Genomic DNA, 18656 nt, shown 5'->3' with positions numbered 1-18656 from the left:
AGGAAATTTGTGACAATTATTTTAAAAAATTCCCGGAATTCCTAGAATTCCCAGTTTTCAGAGACATTTTCCCCATTTAAAATGAATCATCCATTGTTAAAATTTCGACAAAATTCCCACATTTTTCAACCTATTCAAACCATTCCACCTTCAACACATTCAACTCATCTTGTACATTTAAACTACCATTTTTCCACATTCAACAAATTTCCAGGAATTCCTGTCTTTTTTTAACCTTATTTCCCACCCATTTCAACCTGTCAAAACATTCCTCTTAGTCAGGACAAAAAATGAAGTTGTTTTATGAACTGGAAAAATTCCTGGTTTTCCTGAAATTCCAGGAATTCCGTAATACTATTTCTAAATGAAAAATGTTACTACTTCAACATTCCTTGACTGGTTTTGAAAAATTCTAACACCAACCATTTCAACTCATTCAGAACATTCAAGGTTATTGTTTTTTACAATTTTCCCCAAAAAATCCCGCTTTTTCCGAAATTCCCAAATTTTCAGGAAATTCCTATTCAAATGAATGGGACATTTGTCCAAATTCCACAACTCCTACATTTTTCATTCAGTTCAAACTTCCAACTTCAAAATATTCAGCCTGTTCAGGAAATTAGTGACAATTATTTTAAAAAATTCCCGGAATTCCTAGAACTCCCAGTTTTCAGAGACATTTTCCCCATTTAAAATGAATCATCCATTGTTAAAATTTCGACAAAATTCCAACATTTTTCAACCTATTCAAACCATTCCACCTTCAACACATTCAACTCATCTTGTACATTTAAACTACCATTTTTCCAGATTCAGCAAATTTCCAGTAATTCCTGTTTTTTTCTAACCTTATTTCTCACCCATTTCAACCTGTCAAAAACACTGTCAAAACATTCCTCTTAGTCAGGACAAAAATGAAGTTGTTTTATGAACTGGAAACATTCCTGGTTTTCCTGAAATTCCAGGAATTCCGTAATATTATTTCTAAATGAAAAATGTTACTACTTCAACATTCCTTGACTGGTTTTGAAAAATTCCAACACCAACCATTTCAACTCATTCAGAACATTCAAGTTTTTTTTTTTCCATTTTCCCAAAGATTACCGCTTTTTCCGAAATTCCCAAATTTTCAGGAAATTCCATTCCAAATGAATGGGACATTTGTCCAAATTCCACATCTCCTAAATTTTTTATTCAATTCAAACTTCCAACTTCAAAATATTCAGCCTGTTCAGGAAATTTGTGACAATTATTTTAAAAAATTCCCGGAATTCCTAGAATTCCCAGTTTTCAGAGACATTTTCCCCATTTAAAATGAATCATCCATTGTTAAAATTTCGACAAAATTCCCACATTTTTCAACCTATTCAAACCATTCCACCTTCAACACATTCAACTCATCTTGTACATTTAAACTACCATTTTTCCACATTCAACAAATTTCCAGGAATTCCTGTCTTTTTTTAACCTTATTTCCCACCCATTTCAACCTGTCAAAACATTCCTCTTAGTCAGGACAAAAAATGAAGTTGTTTTATGAACTGGAAAAATTCCTGGTTTTCCTGAAATTCCAGGAATTCCGTAATACTATTTCTAAATGAAAAATGTTACTACTTCAACATTCCTTGACTGGTTTTGAAAAATTCTAACACCAACCATTTCAACTCATTCAGAACATTCAAGGTTATTGTTTTTTACAATTTTCCCCAAAAAATCCCGCTTTTTCCGAAATTCCCAAATTTTCAGGAAATTCCTATTCAAATGAATGGGACATTTGTCCAAATTCCACAACTCCTACATTTTTCATTCAGTTCAAACTTCCAACTTCAAAATATTCAGCCTGTTCAGGAAATTAGTGACAATTATTTTAAAAAATTCCCGGAATTCCTAGAACTCCCAGTTTTCAGAGACATTTTCCCCATTTAAAATGAATCATCCATTGTTAAAATTTCGACAAAATTCCAACATTTTTCAACCTATTCAAACCATTCCACCTTCAACACATTCAACTCATCTTGTACATTTAAACTACCATTTTTCCAGATTCAGCAAATTTCCAGTAATTCCTGTTTTTTTCTAACCTTATTTCTCACCCATTTCAACCTGTCAAAAACACTGTCAAAACATTCCTCTTAGTCAGGACAAAAATGAAGTTGTTTTATGAACTGGAAACATTCCTGGTTTTCCTGAAATTCCAGGAATTCCGTAATATTATTTCTAAATGAAAAATGTTACTACTTCAACATTCCTTGACTGGTTTTGAAAAATTCTAACACCAACCATTTCAACTCATTCAGAACATTCAAAGTTATTGTTTTTTACAATTTTCCCCAAAAAATCCCGCTTTTTCCAAAATTTCCAAATTTTCTGGAAATTCCTATTGAAATGAATGGGACATTTGTCCAAATTCCACAACTCCTACATTTTCATTCAATTCAAACTTCCAACTTCAAAAATATTCAGCCTGTTCCGGAAATTTGTGACAATTGTTTTTTTTTAATTCCCGAAATTCCTAGAAATCCCTAGAATTTCCAGTTTTCAGAGACATTTTCCCCATTGTTAAAATGTCGACAAAATTCCAAAATTTTTCAACCTATTCAAACCATCACACCTTCAACACATTCAACTCATCCTGTGCATTCAAACTACCATTTTCCACATTCAACAAATTTCCAGGAATTCCTGTCTTTTTTTAACCTTATTTCCCACCCATTTCAACCTGTCAAAACATTCCTCTTAGTCAGGACAAAAAATGAAGTTGTTTTATGAACTGGAAAAATTCCTGGTTTTGCTGAAATTCCAGGAATTCCGTAATACCATTTCTGAATTAAAAATGTTACTACTTCAACGTTCCTTGACTGATTTGAAAAATTCCAACACCAACCATTCATTCAGAACATTCAAGGTAGTTTTTTTTTTTAACCGTTTTTCCCCCAAAAATCCCGCTTTTTCCGAAATTCACAAATTTTCAGGAAATTCCTATTCAAATGAATGGGACATTTTTCTAAATTCCACAACTCCTACATTTTTCATCCCGTTTTCCACTGTAAAACATTCCTCTTAGTCAGGACAAAAAAATGAAGTTGTTTTATGAACTGGAAAAATTCCTGGTTTTCCTGAAATTCCAGGAATTCCGTAATACCATTTCTGAATTAAAAATGTTACTACTTCAACATTCCTTGACTGATTAAAAAAATTCCAACACCAACTATTTCAACTCATTCAGAACATTCAAGGTTTTTTTTTGTTTGTTTTTTACCATTTTTCAAAAAAAATTCCATCTTTTTCCAAAATTCCCAAATTTTCAGGAAATTCCTATTCAAATGAATGGGACATTTGTCCAAATTCCACATCTCCTACATTTTTCATTCAATTCAAACCGTTCCAACTTCAAAATATTCAGCCTGTTCAGGAAATTTGTGACAATTATTTTAAAAAATTCCCGGAATTCCTAGAATTCCCAGTTTTCAGAGACATTTTCCCCATTTAAAATGAATCATCTATTGTTAAAATTTCGACAAAATTCCAACATTTTTCAACCTATTCAAACCATTCCACCTTCAACACATTCAACTCATCTTGTACATTCAAACTACCATTTTTCCACATTCACCAAATTTCCAGGAATTCCTGTCTTTTTCTAACCTTATTTCTCACCCATTTCAACCTGTCAAAAACACTGTCAAAACATTCCTCTTAGTCAGGACAAAAAATGAAGTTGTTTTATGAACTGGAAAAATTCCTGGTTTTCCTGAAATTCCGTAATACTATTTCTAAATGAAAAATGTTACTACTTCAACATTCCTTGACTGGTTTTAAAAAATTCTAACACCAACCATTTCAACTCATTCAGGACATTCAAGGTTGTTGTTTTTTACAGTTTTCCCCAAAAAATCCCGCTTTTTCCTAAATTTCCAAATTTTCTGGAAATTCCTATTGAAATGAATGGGACATTTGTCCAAATTCCACAACTCCTACATTTTCATTCAATTCAAAATTCCAACTTCAAAATATTCAGCCTGTTCCGGAAATTTGTGACAATTATTATTTTTTAATTCCCGAAATTCCTAGAAATCCCTAGAATTTCCAGTTTTCAGAGACATTTTCCCCATTTAAAATGAATCATCCATTGTTAAAATGTCGACAAAATTCCCACATTTTTCAACCTATTCAAACCATTCCACCTTCAACACATTCACCTCATCCTGTACATTCAAACTACCATTTTTCCACGTTCAACAAATTTCCAGGAATTCCTGTCTTTTTCTAACCTTATTTCCCACCCATTTCAACCTGTCAAAACATTCCTCTTAGTCAGGACAAAAAATGAAGTTGTTTTATGAACTGGAAAAATTCCTGGTTTTGCTGAAATTCCAGGAATTCCGTAATACCATTTTTGAATGAAAAATGTTACTACTTCAACGTTCCTCCACTGATTTGAAAAATTCTAACACCAACCATTCAGAACATTCAAGGTAGTTGTTTTTTTTTTACCATTTTTCCCCAAAAAAATCCCGCTTTTTCCGAAATTCCCAAATTTTCAGGAAATTCCTATTCAAATGAATGGGACATTTTTCTAAATTCCACAATTCCTACATTTTTCATCCCGTTTTCCACTGTAAAACATTCCTCTTAGTCAGGACAAAAAAATGAAGTTGTTTTATGAACTGGAAAAATTCCTGGTTTTCCTGAAATTCCAGGAATTCCGTAATACCATTTCTGAATTAAAAATGTTACTACTTCAACATTCCTTGACTGATTTGAAAAATTCCAACACCAACCATTTCAACTCATTCAGAACATTCAAGGTTTTTTTTTTGTTTTTTGTTTTTTTACCATTTTCCAAAAAATTCCCGCTTTTTCCAAAATTCCCAAATTTTCTGGAAGTTCCTATTCAAATGAATGGGATACTTTTCAAAATTCCACAACTCCTACATTTTTCATCCAACTCAAACCGTTCCAACTTCAAAATATTCAGCCTTTTCAGGAATTGTGTGACAATTATTTTTTTAAATTCCCAGAATTCCTAGAATTCCCAGTTTTCAGAGACATCTTCCATATTTAAAATTAATCATCCATTATTCAAATTTCGACAAAATTCCCACATTTTTTAACCGATTCAAACCATCCCACCTTCAACACATTCAACTCATCCTAGACATTCAAACTACCATTTTTCCACGTTCAATAAATTTCCAGGAATTCCTGTTTTTTCCTAACCTTATTTCCAACCTTTTTTAGTGCGATGAATCCTTTCACATTTTTCAACACATTTCAAGCGTTCCGCTGTCAAAACATTCCTCTTAGTCAGGACAAAAAATTAAGTTGTTTTATGAACTGGAAAAATTCCTGGTTTTCCTGAAATTCCAGGATTTCCGTAATACGATTTCTGAATGAAAAATGTTACTACTTCAACATTCGTTGACTGATTTTGAAAAATTCCATCACCAACCATTTCCACTCATTCAGAACATTCAAGGTTTTTTTGGTTTGTTTTTTTACAATTTTCCCCAAAAAAATCCCGCTTTTTCCAAAATTTCCAAATTTTCTGGAAATTCCTATTGAAATGAATGGGACATTTTTCCAAGTTGCCCAATTCCCACATTTTTCAACCTATTCAAATCATTCCACCTTCAACACATTCAACTCATTCTGTACATTCACTACCATTTTTCCACATTCAACAAATTTCCAGGAATTCCTGTCTTTTTCTAACTTTATTTCCCACCCATTTCAACCTGTCAAAAACACTGTCAAAACATTCCTCTTAGTCAGGACAGAAAATGAAGTTGTTTTATGAACTGGAAAAATTATTTTCCTGAAATTCCAGGAATTCCATAATACCATTTCTGAATTAAAAATGTTACTACTTCAACATTCCTTGACTGATTTTGAAAAATTCCAACACCAACCATTTCAACTCATTCAAATATTCAAAGTTTTTTGTTTTTTTTACCATTTTCCAAAAAATTCCCGCTTTTTCCGAAATTCCCCAATTTTCTGGAAATTCCCATTCAAATGAATGGGACATTTTTCAAAATTCCACAAAGCCTACATTTTTCATCCTATTCAAACCGTTCCAACTTCAAAATATTCAGCCTGTTCGGGAATTGTGTGACAATTATTTTAAAAAATTCCCGGGATTCCTAGAATTCCCAGTTTTCAGAGACAACTTCCCCATTTAAAATGAATCATCCATTGTTCAAACTTCCACAATTCTCACATTTTTTTAACCGAATCAAATCATTCCAACATCAACACATTCAACTCATCCTAGACATTCAAACTACCATTTTTCCACGTTCAACAAATTTCCACGAATTCCTGTCTTTTTCGAACCTTATTTCCCACCTTTTTTAGTGCGATGAATGCTTTCACATTTTTCAACACGTTTCAACCGTTCCACTGTCAAAACATTCCTCTTAGTCAAGACCAAAAAACAAGTTGGTTTAAGAACTTGAAAAATTCCCGGTTTTCCCGAAATTCCGTGATACCATTTTTCAATGAAAAAAACGTTACTACTTCAACATTTCTTGACCGATTTAAACAATTCCAACACCAACCAATTCAGCTCATTCAGGACATTTATGCTCCTAATCATTTTCAAAAAATCCCGCTTTTTCCCAAATTCCCAAATTTCCAGGAAGTTCCCATTGAAATGAATGGGACATTTTTCCAAGTTGCACAATTCCCACATTTTTCAACCTATTCAAACCATTCCAACATCAACACATTCAACTCATCCTGGACATTCAAACTACCATTTTTCCACATTCAACAAATTTCCAGGAATTCCTGTCTTTTTCTAACCTTATTTCCCACCTTTTTTAGTGCGATGAATCCTTTCACATTTTTCAACCTGTTTCAAGGGTTCCACTGTCAAAACATTCCTCTTAGTCAAGACCAAAAAACAAGTTGGTTTAAGAACTTGAAAAATTCCCGGTTTTCCCGAAATTCCGTAATACCATTTTTCAATTGAAAAACTGTTACTACTTCAGCGTTTCTTGAGCGATTTAAACAATTCCAACACCAACAAATTCAGCTCATTCAGGACATTTATGCTCCTAATCATTTTCAAATAATCCCGCTTTTCCCCAAATTTCCAGGAAGTTCCCATTGAAATGAATGGGACATTATTCCAAGTTGCACAATTCCCACATTTTTCCACCTATTCAAATCATTCCAGCATCAACACATTCAACTCATCCTGGACATTCAAACTACCATTTTTCCACATTCAACAAATTTCCAGGAATTCCTGTCTTTTTCTAACCTTATTTCCCACCTTTTTTAGTGCGATGAATCCTTTCACATTTTTCAACCCGTTTCAAGGGTTCCACTGTCAAAACATTCCTCTTAGTCAAGACCAAAAAACAAGTTGGTTTAAGGACTTGAAAAATTCCCGGTTTTCCCGAAATTCCGTGATACCATTTTTCAATGAAAAAACTGTTACTACTTCAGCATTTCTTGACCGATTTAAACAATTCCAACACCAACCAATTCAGCTCATTCAGGACATTTATGCTCCTAATCATTTTCAAAAAATCCCGCTTTTCCCAAAATTCCCAAATTTCCAGGAAGTTCCCATTGAAATGAATGGTACATTTTTCCAAGTTGCACAATTCCCACATTTTTCAACCTATTCAAACCATTCCAACATCAACACATTCAACTCATCCTGGACATTCAAACTACCATTTTTCCACATTCAACAAATTTCCAGGAATTCCTGTCTTTTTCTAACCTTATTTCCAACCTTTTTTAGTGCGATGAATCCTTTCACATTTTTCTACCCGTTTCAACTGTTCCACTGTCAAAACATTCCTCTTAGTCAAGGCCAAAAAACAAGTTGGTTTAAGGACTTGAAAAATTCCCGGTTTTCCCGAAATTCCGTAATACCATTTTTCAATTAAAAAACTGTTACTACTTCAACATTTCTTGACCGATTTTAAACAATTCCAACACCAACAAATTCAGCTCATTCAGGACATTTATGCTCCTAATCATTTTCAAATAATCCCGCTTTTCCCCAAATCCCCAAATTTCCAGGAAGTTCCCATTGAAATGAATGGGACATTTTCCCAAGTTGCACAATTCCCACATTTTTCAACCTATTCAAACCATTCCAACATCAACACATTCAACTCATCCTGGACATTCAAACTACCATTTTTCCACATTCAACAAATTTCCAGGAATTCCTGTCTTTTTCTAACCTTATTTCCAACCTTTTTTAGTGCGATGAATCCTTTCACATTTTTCTACCCGTTTCAAGTGTTCCACTGTCAAAACATTCTTCTTTGTCAAGACAAAAAAACAAGTTGGTTTAAGGACTTGAAAAATTCCCGGTTTTCCCGAAATTCCGTGATACCAGTTTTCAATGAAAAAACTGTTACTTCTTCAACATTTCTTGACCGATTTAAACAATTCCAACACCAACCAATTCAGCTCATTCAGGACATTTATGCTCCTAATCATTTTCAAAAAATCCCGCTTTTCCCAAAATTCCCTAATTTCCAGGAAGTTCCCATTGAAATAAATGGTACATTTTTCCAAGTTGCACAATTCCCACATTTTTCAACCTATTCAAACCATTCCAACATCAACACATTCAACTCATCCTGGACATTCAAACTACCGGTACCATTTTTCCACATTCAACAAATTTCCAAGAATTCCTGTCTTTTTCTAACCTTATTTCCAACTTTTTTTAGTGCGATGAATCCTTTCACATTTTTCTACCCGTTTCAAGTGTTCCACTGTCAAAACATTCTTCTTTGTCAAGACAAAAAAACAAGTTGGTTTAAGGACTTGAAAAATTCCCAGTTTTCCCGAAATTCCGTAATACAATTTTTCAATTGAAAAACTGTTACTACTTCAACATTTCTTGACCGATTTAAACAATTCCAACACCAACCAATTCAGCTCATTCAGAACATTCATGCTCCTAATCATTTTCAAAAAAATCCCGCTTTTCCCAAAATTCCCAAATTTCCAGGAAGTTCCCATTGAAATGAATGGGACATTTTTCCAAGTTGCACAATTCCCACATTTTTCCACCTATTCAAACCATTCCAACATCAACACATTCAACTCATCCTGGACATTCAAACTACCGGTACCATTTTTCCACATTCAACAAATTTCCAGGAATTCCTGTCTTTTTCTAACCTTATTTCCAACTTTTTTTAGTGCGATGAATCCTTTCACATTTTTCTACCCGTTTCAAGTGTTCCACTGTCAAAACATTCTTCTTTGTCAAGACAAAAAAACAAGTTGGTTTAAGGACTTGAAAAATTCCCAGTTTTCCCGAAATTCCGTAATACAATTTTTCAATTGAAAAACTGTTACTACTTCAACATTTCTTGACCGATTTAAACAATTCCAACACCAACCAATTCAGCTCATTCAGAACATTCATGCTCCTAATCATTTTCCAAAAAATCCCGCTTTTCCCAAAATTCCCAAATTTCCAGGAAGTTCCCATTGAAATGAATGGGACATTTTTCCAAGTTGCACAATTCCCACATTTTTCCACCTATTCAAACCATTCCAACATCAACACATTCAACTCATCCTTTACATTCCAGGAACTCCTGTCTTTTTCTAACCTTATTTCCAACCTTTTTTAGTGCGATGAATCCTCTCACATTTTTCAACTCATTTCAACCGTTCCACTGTCAAAACATTCCTCTTAGTCAAGACAAAAAAAGAAGTTGGTTTATGTCAGGTTCAAACACTGATGACATCTATTAAACAGACAAGAAGCAAGGAATCATGCAGAGACAGAGTACAATTTAGCTCATGAGGAGAACGCATGGAGCTGCACACTTAGTCACAGTCTCGCCCTACGCTCTAAGGTACAGCTCCCGCATCCCTCTATTTATTCAGGAGTTCCCCAGTCAACTTCACTGAGGCCGCCTCTAAAAGGAGTGGTCACACATATCATGCAAAGCAGCTCCAGTACGCACAATACGTGACGGAATGTGCTGGGGCCTTGTGATTTCGCCTTGTCTCTGCTTCGTCTGCGTGCTGTCGTCTTATCTTCGTTGAAGTCCTTGGCTGCTAGCGGGCTAAAACCAAGATTACATCTGTGGCTGAGGCCACCCCTCAGACAAGAAGTTTTGTCCTTGCACAGATAGAAAAAGTACAGCTTGAGCACAATAGCTAATAACTATAGCAATGGACTTTAAGCATACTAAAGTTGTGTGATAACTTACACATATTTATTCTAACATTTAAGAACTTGAAAAATTCCCTGTTTTCCCGAAATTCCGTAATACCATTTTTCAATTAAAAAACTAAACAATTCCAACACCAACCAATTCAGCTCATTCAGATTCATGCTCCTAGTCATTTTTTTTTTAAATCCCGCTTTTCCCAATATTCCCAAATTTCCAGGACGTTCCCATTGAAATGAATGGGACATTTTTCCTAGTTGCACAATTCCCACATTTTTCAACCTATTCAAACCATTCCAACATCAACACATTCAACTCATCCTGGACATTCAAACTACCATTTTTCCACATTCAACAAATTTCCAGGAATTCCTGTCTTTTTCTAACCTTATTTCCAACCTTTTTTAGTGCGATGAATCCTTTCACATTTTTCAACCCGTTTCAAGTGTTCCACTGTCAAAACATTCCTCTTAGTCAAGACCAAAAAACAAGTTGGTTTAAGGACTTGAAAAATTCCCAGTTTTCCCGAAATTCCGTGATACCATTTTTCAATGAAAAAACTGTTACTACTTCAACATTTCTTGACCGATTTAAACAATTCCAACACCAACCAATTCAGCTCATTCAGGACATTTATGCTCCTAATCATTTTCAAAAATCCCGCTTTTCCCCAATTTCCCAAATTTCCAGGAAGTTCCCATTGAAATGAATGGGACATTTTTCCAAGTTGCACAATTCCCACATTTTTCCACCTATTCAAACCATTCCAACATCAACACATTCAACTCATCCTGGACATTCAAACTACCATTTTTCCACATTCAACAAATTTCCAGGAATTCCTGTCTTTTTCTAACCTTATTTCCCACCTTTTTTAGTGCGATGAATCCTTTCACACTTTTCAACCCGTTTCAAGGGTTCCACTGTCAAAACATTCCTCTTAGTCAAGACCAAAAAACAAGTTGGTTTAAGAACTTGAAAAATTCCCGGTTTTCCCGAAATTCCGTGATACCATTTTTCAATGAAAAAACTGTTACTACTTCAACATTTCTTGACCGATTTTAAATAATTCCAACACCAACCAATTCAGCTCATTCAGATTCATGCTCCTAGTCATTTTTATTTAAATCCCGCTTTTCCCAATATTCCCAAATTTCCAGGAAGTTCCCATTGAAATTAATGGGGCATTTTTCCAAGTTGCACAATTCCCACATTTTTCAACCTATTCAAACCATTCCATCATCAACACATTCAACTCATCCTGGACATTCAAACTACAATTTTTCCACATTCAACAAATTTCCAGGAATTCCTGTCTTTTTCTAACCTTATTTCCAACCTTTTTTAGTGCGATGAATCCTTTCACATTTTTCAACCTGTTTCAAGGGTTCCACTGTCAAAACATTCCTCTTAGTCAAGACCAAAAAACAAGTTGGTTTAAGAACTTGAAAAATTCCCGGTTTTCCCGAAATTCCGTGATACCATTTTTCAATTAAAAAACTGTTACTACTTCAACATTTCTTGACCGATTTAAACAATTCCAACACCAACCAATTCAGCTCATTCAGGACATTTATGCTCCTAATCATTTTCAAAAAATCCTGCTTTTTCCCAAAATTCCCAAATTTCCAGGAAGTTCCCATTGAAATGAATGGTACATTTTTCCAAGTTGCACAATTCCCACATTTTTCAACCTATTCAAACCATTCCAACATCAACACATTCAACTCATCCTGTACATTCAAACTACAATTTTTCCACGTTCAACAAATTTCCAGGAATTCCTGTCTTTTTCTAACCTTATTTCCAACCTTTTTTAGTGCGATGAATCCTTTCACATTTTTCAACCCGTTTCAAGTGTTCCACTGTCAAAACATTCCTCTTAGTCAAGACCAAAAAACAAGTTGGTTTAAGAACTTGAAAAATTCCCGGTTTTCCCGAAATTCCGTGATACCATTTTTCAATGAAAAAACTGTTACTACTTCAACATTTCTTGACCGATTTTAAATAATTCCAACACCAACCAATTCAGCTCATTCAGATTCATGCTCCTAGTCATTTTTATTTAAATCCCGCTTTTCCCAATATTCCCAAATTTCCAGGAAGTTCCCATTGAAATTAATGGGGCATTTTTCCAAGTTGCACAATTCCCACATTTTTCAACCTATTCAAACCATTCCATCATCAACACATTCAACTCATCCTGGACATTCAAACTACAATTTTTCCACATTCAACAAATTTCCAGGAATTCCTGTCTTTTTCTAACCTTATTTCCAACCTTTTTTAGTGCGATGAATCCTTTCACATTTTTCAACCTGTTTCAAGGGTTCCACTGTCAAAACATTCCTCTTAGTCGAGACCAAAAAACAAGTTGGTTTAAGAACTTGAAAAATTCCCGGTTTTCCCGAAATTCCGTAATACCATTTTTCAATTGAAAAACTGTTACTACTTCAGCGATTCTTGAGCGATTTAAACAATTCCAACACCAACAAATTCAGCTCATTCAGGACATTTATGCTCCTAATCATTTTCAAATAATCCCGCTTTTCCCCAAATTTCCAGGAAGTTCCTATTGAAATGAATGGGGCATTTTTCCAACTTGCACAATTCCCACATTTTTCAACCTATTCAAACCATTCCAACATCAACACATTCAACTCATCCTGGACATTCAAACTACCATTTTTCCACATTCAACAAATTTCCAGGAATTCCTGTCTTTTTCTAACCTTATTTCCAACTTTTTTTAGTGCGATGAATCCTTTCACATTTTTCAACCCGTTTCAAGGGTTCCACTGTCAAAACATTCCTCTTATTCAAGACCAAAAAACAAGTTGGTTTAAGAACTTGAAAAATTCCCGGTTTTCCCGAAATTCCGTAATACAATTTTTCAATTCAAAAACTGTTACTACTTCAGCGTTTCTTGAGCGATTTAAACAATTCCAACACCAACCAATCCAGCTCATTCAGGACATTTATGCTCCTAATCATTTTCAAAATATCCTGCTTTTCCCAAAATTCCCAAATTTCCAGGAAGTTCCCATTGAAATGAATGGTACATTTTTCCAAGTTGCACAATTCCCACATTTTTCAACCTATTCAAACCATTCCATTCCAACATCAACACATTCAACTCATCCAACTAACACTTTCCCAAGTTCCAAACCAAATTCCGGTTTTCCTGGAAATTCAAACTCTTCTTACATTCATACTACATTCTATCAGCATTTCAGTTCAATTTCAGCATTCACACGGAATTCCTTCAGGAATTGCCTCATCTAGTTGCCGTAGTTTTGCGATCAGACATTGATTGATAACCCGCCACTTCCTGACCTTTCAGCTCAATCCAAGCGTCAGCTCCTTCCAGCGCCGCTTTGTCAGCGAGATCAAGAGATGCGAGGAGATGGAGAGGATGCTGGGTAAGGTGTAAGGTGCACATGAGAACACAGCCGAGACACCAAATTGACTCATGCGGCCGTAGGTTACCTCCTGAGGGAGATCCAGAAGGCTCACATCGCCGTACCCGAGGAGGACGAGAGTCCACTGGCTCCTCCGCCCAGACAAGTGCTGGAGATCATGGTGAGCGCGGACACCGGACCTCCGCCCAAACATCAGGAGAGCATCGGTGACGCTGTGTTCTCCTGCTCAGGAGCAGCTCCAGAGGCTGGAGATGGAGCTGAGCGAGGTGGCCAGGAACAAAGACAAGCTGCAGAGGAACCTGCTGGAGCTCATCGAGTACACGCACATGCTGAAGATCACGCGCACCTTCATACACAGCCGCTCCAGGGTGAGTGTGTCTTTTTAACAAGCACATGGGGAGGTCGCCTACAGCCACAGATGTTAATGGCAATGGTTTTTCAACCAGTGCCAAACAGAGCGTTTATTTGCATTTAAATGGCCTAAAATAGAACCTCTAAATTTAGCTAAAATAATGGAGGACATTTTCTAAACAACTTTTTTGAACTAATTTGAACAGTGGTTAACTTCTTTTTACACTTAAATGACAACTAATCATATCGTTAATAGAAGACAGTTTGACTCTGGGACAGATTATTCATATTTCATAAGGAGAAAATTGTTTGGAAACAGAAGCGTTTCTAAAGTAACTCCAGATTTTAAAATACTTTACATTAATAGTATTTATTATTTCATTATCATTAAATTGACATTTTTTAAATGTTTTTTCTTTAATGGAAGAGAATTTAATCTTTAACATTTTTCCCAGATTGATTATTTTGTCAGAAATTACAAACAAGACAACCAAGAATAAATGATTGATAAATAGCTATTTATATCAAATACATTTTTAAAAAATAGAGTCAGTTACCCCTTTACTAAAGGGTTTGTTTTTTATTTATAAAATATAACAAAAATGCTACATTTGAGATGGGTTTTTTTTTGTGGCAAAAAGCCACAAAGAAAAGAGGAAATGTTGATACTATACAGAAAATAAATAATATAAATTTAGTAAGTATAATTATTTAATTAATATACAAATAATAAACTATACATTTTTACACCCCTGTTAATAAATAAACACATTTCTTAGGTTATTTTGTTTAAAAGATAAATAAATAATCAATTGTTATTTGAATTAAATGAATGACAGTATTTTTAAGATGTAGCCATTCACCTTGTAGAAAAAGGCTCGTTTTTTTAATTGGCACATTGTGGAAATAAAAAATCATTTTTTTAAAAAGCACAATTTGAGAAAGTACATTTGCAAAAAAGGCACAAAATAAAGATGAAAAATCTAAAATGTCGATACCATAATTCGAAAATAGAAAATATATATATTATCAATTAATATAGAAATAATATACATCTCTAATAAATGAACACATTCCTTGATCATTATGTTAGAAATATGGAAGCCCTACAAACAACACAATCAAGAATAAATTATTAATTAATTCCTATATATATATATATATATATATATATATATATTAAATAAAGTATTTTAAAATAGTCATTCACACTGCAGATAAGAGTTTGTTTTTTATTGGCTCTCGGCACATTGTGGAAATAAAATCAACCCCACCCCCCCAAAAAAGCAACATTTGAGAAAATATTTTTGCAAAAAAAGGCACAAAGTAAAGAGAAAAAAGATTAAATGTTGATACAATAAATAGAAAATAAAAAAATATATTTAGTAAATTAATATAAAAATAATATACATCTAATTACAAATATTAAACTACACCTCCGCTAATAAATAAACACATTCCTTGATTATTATGTTAGAAATATGAAAGCCCTACAAACAAGAAATTGCTATTTATATGAAATCAATTAAAGTATTTTAAAATAGTTATTCACACTGCATAAAAGGTTGTTTTTTTTGGCCCGTTGCACAATGTGGAAATAAAATCAAACCAAAAAAAGCACAATTTCAGAAAGCACATTTGCAAAAAAAAGCACAAAATGAAGATGAAAAAGCTAAAATGTCTATGCCATGAATAGAAAATAAAAATATATATCTTATTATCAATTAATATAAATATAATATATATCTAATTACAAATATTAAACTACATCTCTGCTAATAAATAAACACATTCCTTGATTATTATGTTAGAAATATGGAAGCCCTACAAACAAGACCATCAACAATAAATGATTAATTAATTGCTATTTATATTAAATAAATTATTTTAAAATAGTCATTCACATTGCAGAAAAGGTTTTTTTTGAGAAAATATTTTTGCAAAAAGGGCAAAAAGTAAAGAGAAAAAAGATGAAATGTTAATAATATACATATATTTAGTAAATATAATGTAAAAATGATATACATATAATTAGAAGTTTTGACACCCTTGCTAGTAAATAAACATTGGTGGGTATAAAGGTAAAGAAAAGCTGTCAGGAATGACCCGTTGTCCCTTTCCATAATCAGCATGAGGCTCTGGGTCCCCAGTATGAGGAGTTCCCCACCATGGAGACAGACTCGGTGTCAGGCTGCACTGGCATGCAGAGACTTGGAGCCAAGCTTGGGTGAGCGGTGGTCACCTCCACACTACAAGCATACTTGCCAACCTTGGGACCTCCGATTTCGGGAGGTGGGGGGGCGGGGGCGTAGTCGGGGGTGGGGTGGGGGGCGTGGTTAAGATATATACATATATATCTAAGAAATACTTGACTTTCAGTGAATTCTAGCTACCGGTATATATATATATATATTTTATTACATATACATATTTATATATATATATATATATATATATATATATATAAATAAAAGAAATACTTGAATTTCAGTGTTCATTTATTTACACATATACACTCACATAACACTCATCTACTCATTGTTGAGTTAAGGGTTGAATTGTCCATCCTTGTTCTATTCTCTGTCACTATTTCAGAACACACACATTATACAAATATACATTATAAAATCAATAAGAAAACGGGAGCTCTAATTTGGGAAGTCTGAATTAGGATCAGAAGTTCCTATATAAACATTGCGCACTCACGTTGCCTTTTTGTATTGATTACTGCAGCTGTGCACTGGATTCATTCACAAATACAAACTACAACTCACAAACACTTTAGAGTTAGGCTCCACCATCAGAATGTGTACTTAAACTTATAAAAGATCACATGGATATTATTCAGTGAGTTGATTCACCAAAACTAACCTGTTATACAGGAGGAAAAAGCACACAGGACGTTTCAATTGTTCACAGACTGGTCGCTCTCATCAGAATGACAAGACACTTCCGGTCTGCAGGTGATAGCATTCAATTGGGAAGAAACGCCCTACTGCCCTCTACTGACCAATGTGAATACTGATAAATGTGTAATGACAGCTCCAAAAACGAATTCAAACCACAAAATAAAATAAATAAATCAACACAAAAATGTGACACATTATGGGTGGGTCACATGTGCATGTACAGTAGATGGCAGTATTGTCCTGTTTAAAAGTGTCACAACATTGCTGTTTACGGCAGACCAACTGCTTTACGGTAGACGAAAACTTGACTGCTGTTGTTGTGTGTTGTTACCCCGCTGGGAGGACATTAATGAAACTGCCTAACAATAAACCCACATAAGAAACCAAGAACTCGCCCTCCATCATTAGCTGTTTATATTGTGGGAAAGCGGACGTGTGAACAGGCTGTCAACACGTCACTCAGGTCCGCATGGAGCTGGAGGGGGCGTGGCCTCCAGCTCCGCCTGAATTTCGGGAGATTTTCGGGAGAAAATTTGTCCCGGGAGGTTTTCGGGAGAGGCGCTGAATTTCGGGAGTCTCCCGGAAAATCCGGGAGGGTTGGCAAGTATGACTACAAGTCTCCGTCTTTAAACCTGGTCAACTGCTGCCTTGTGTAGGTTCATCTCCGGACTCATCCGGCGGGTGAAAGTGGAGGCGTTTGAACGCATGTTGTGGCGGGTGTGCAAGGGCTACACCATCCTCAGCTACGCCCAGGTGGACGAGAACCTCGCCGACCTCGACACGGTGAGATGAAGGAATGCACTTGCCTTGCTTGTTGTTTGCGTGAGTAGGGATGATGTTTGATAAGAAATGATCGAGTTTGAGCCCATTATCGAATCTTCTTTTCGAACCGATTCCTTATCGATTCTCTTATCGAATCCAGATAGGTGGTTGTATATGGAAAAAAACACAATATCTGGTTTAACAAAAGATCACTTTTATTTTCTAAGAAAAAAATAAAAGAAAAAAATATTGACTGTTACCCCCCTAAAAAAAATAAATATTGACTGTTACCCAAAGTATATTAAGTGGGATTTTTCAGAAAAACAAATATATACAGTAACACAAAAACAATCTGTCTCTGTGATCACTATAGGTGTATAAATAATAATATAGCGTTATATAAAATCAGTCCCTTGGGCACAAAACTGAAAATAATACAGCTCTCCAAAAAGTGCACTTCTACTGCTATTGGAACATACTAACTACACACACTATGACACTAAGAACACCACAGTCATCAATCAACAATTCTTCCCCCTTTACATGAGAGCGAAGCCTGGCAATAATTGCATATTGCATGTTCTGCCCTCATTATATGTGTTGAGGTTATACAGCTAACAAACAATCCAAAGCAGATTAATCCATTTAGGCTCTTTACTGTTGTTCATCTTGCTTTGTCTTTTCCTATCTTTACTTTTGTCTTGCACTGGACTGTTATTTTAATTTTTTTTTAAACTGAAATACACAATGACAAATGTATAAGCTATGTGATTCAATGAACATACTGAAATGTAATACACAATATGTAAATATTAGCTTCACACAAATATACAGTACTATCATCAAACAAATACTTCTGAGTGTTGAAACTATTTCGATGGTGGAAATACACGACTGGCAGCCATTTTAAGTCCTCAAAACATCCATTGAAACAGTGCACAAAAATCGTTTTTCAATAAACATCTTAGTATCAAACTGAACTAGGGATGTCCCAATCCAGGTTTTTGCACTTCCGATCCGATACCGATATT

General features: G+C 34.6%; 1 protein-coding gene across 1 annotated transcript in view; it reads left to right on the top strand.

Moving 5' to 3' along the window:
• Positions 1-18656, top strand: part of atp6v0a2a (ATPase H+ transporting V0 subunit a2a) — a 53629-nt gene that overhangs the window by 3863 nt on the left and 31110 nt on the right. The window contains exons 2-6 of the mRNA XM_061926761.1: positions 13525-13603; positions 13666-13763; positions 13834-13971; positions 16084-16181; positions 17520-17646. Of these exons, the coding sequence (XP_061782745.1) occupies positions 13525-13603; positions 13666-13763; positions 13834-13971; positions 16084-16181; positions 17520-17646 (540 nt within the window). The remainder of the gene's footprint in view (positions 1-13524; positions 13604-13665; positions 13764-13833; positions 13972-16083; positions 16182-17519; positions 17647-18656) is intronic.

Source organism: Nerophis lumbriciformis, linkage group LG32 (assembly GCF_033978685.3).
Source record: "Nerophis lumbriciformis linkage group LG32, RoL_Nlum_v2.1, whole genome shotgun sequence".
NCBI classification, from domain to species: domain Eukaryota; kingdom Metazoa; phylum Chordata; class Actinopteri; order Syngnathiformes; family Syngnathidae; genus Nerophis; species Nerophis lumbriciformis.
This window is presented reverse-complemented; position numbering and strand designations above follow the sequence as displayed.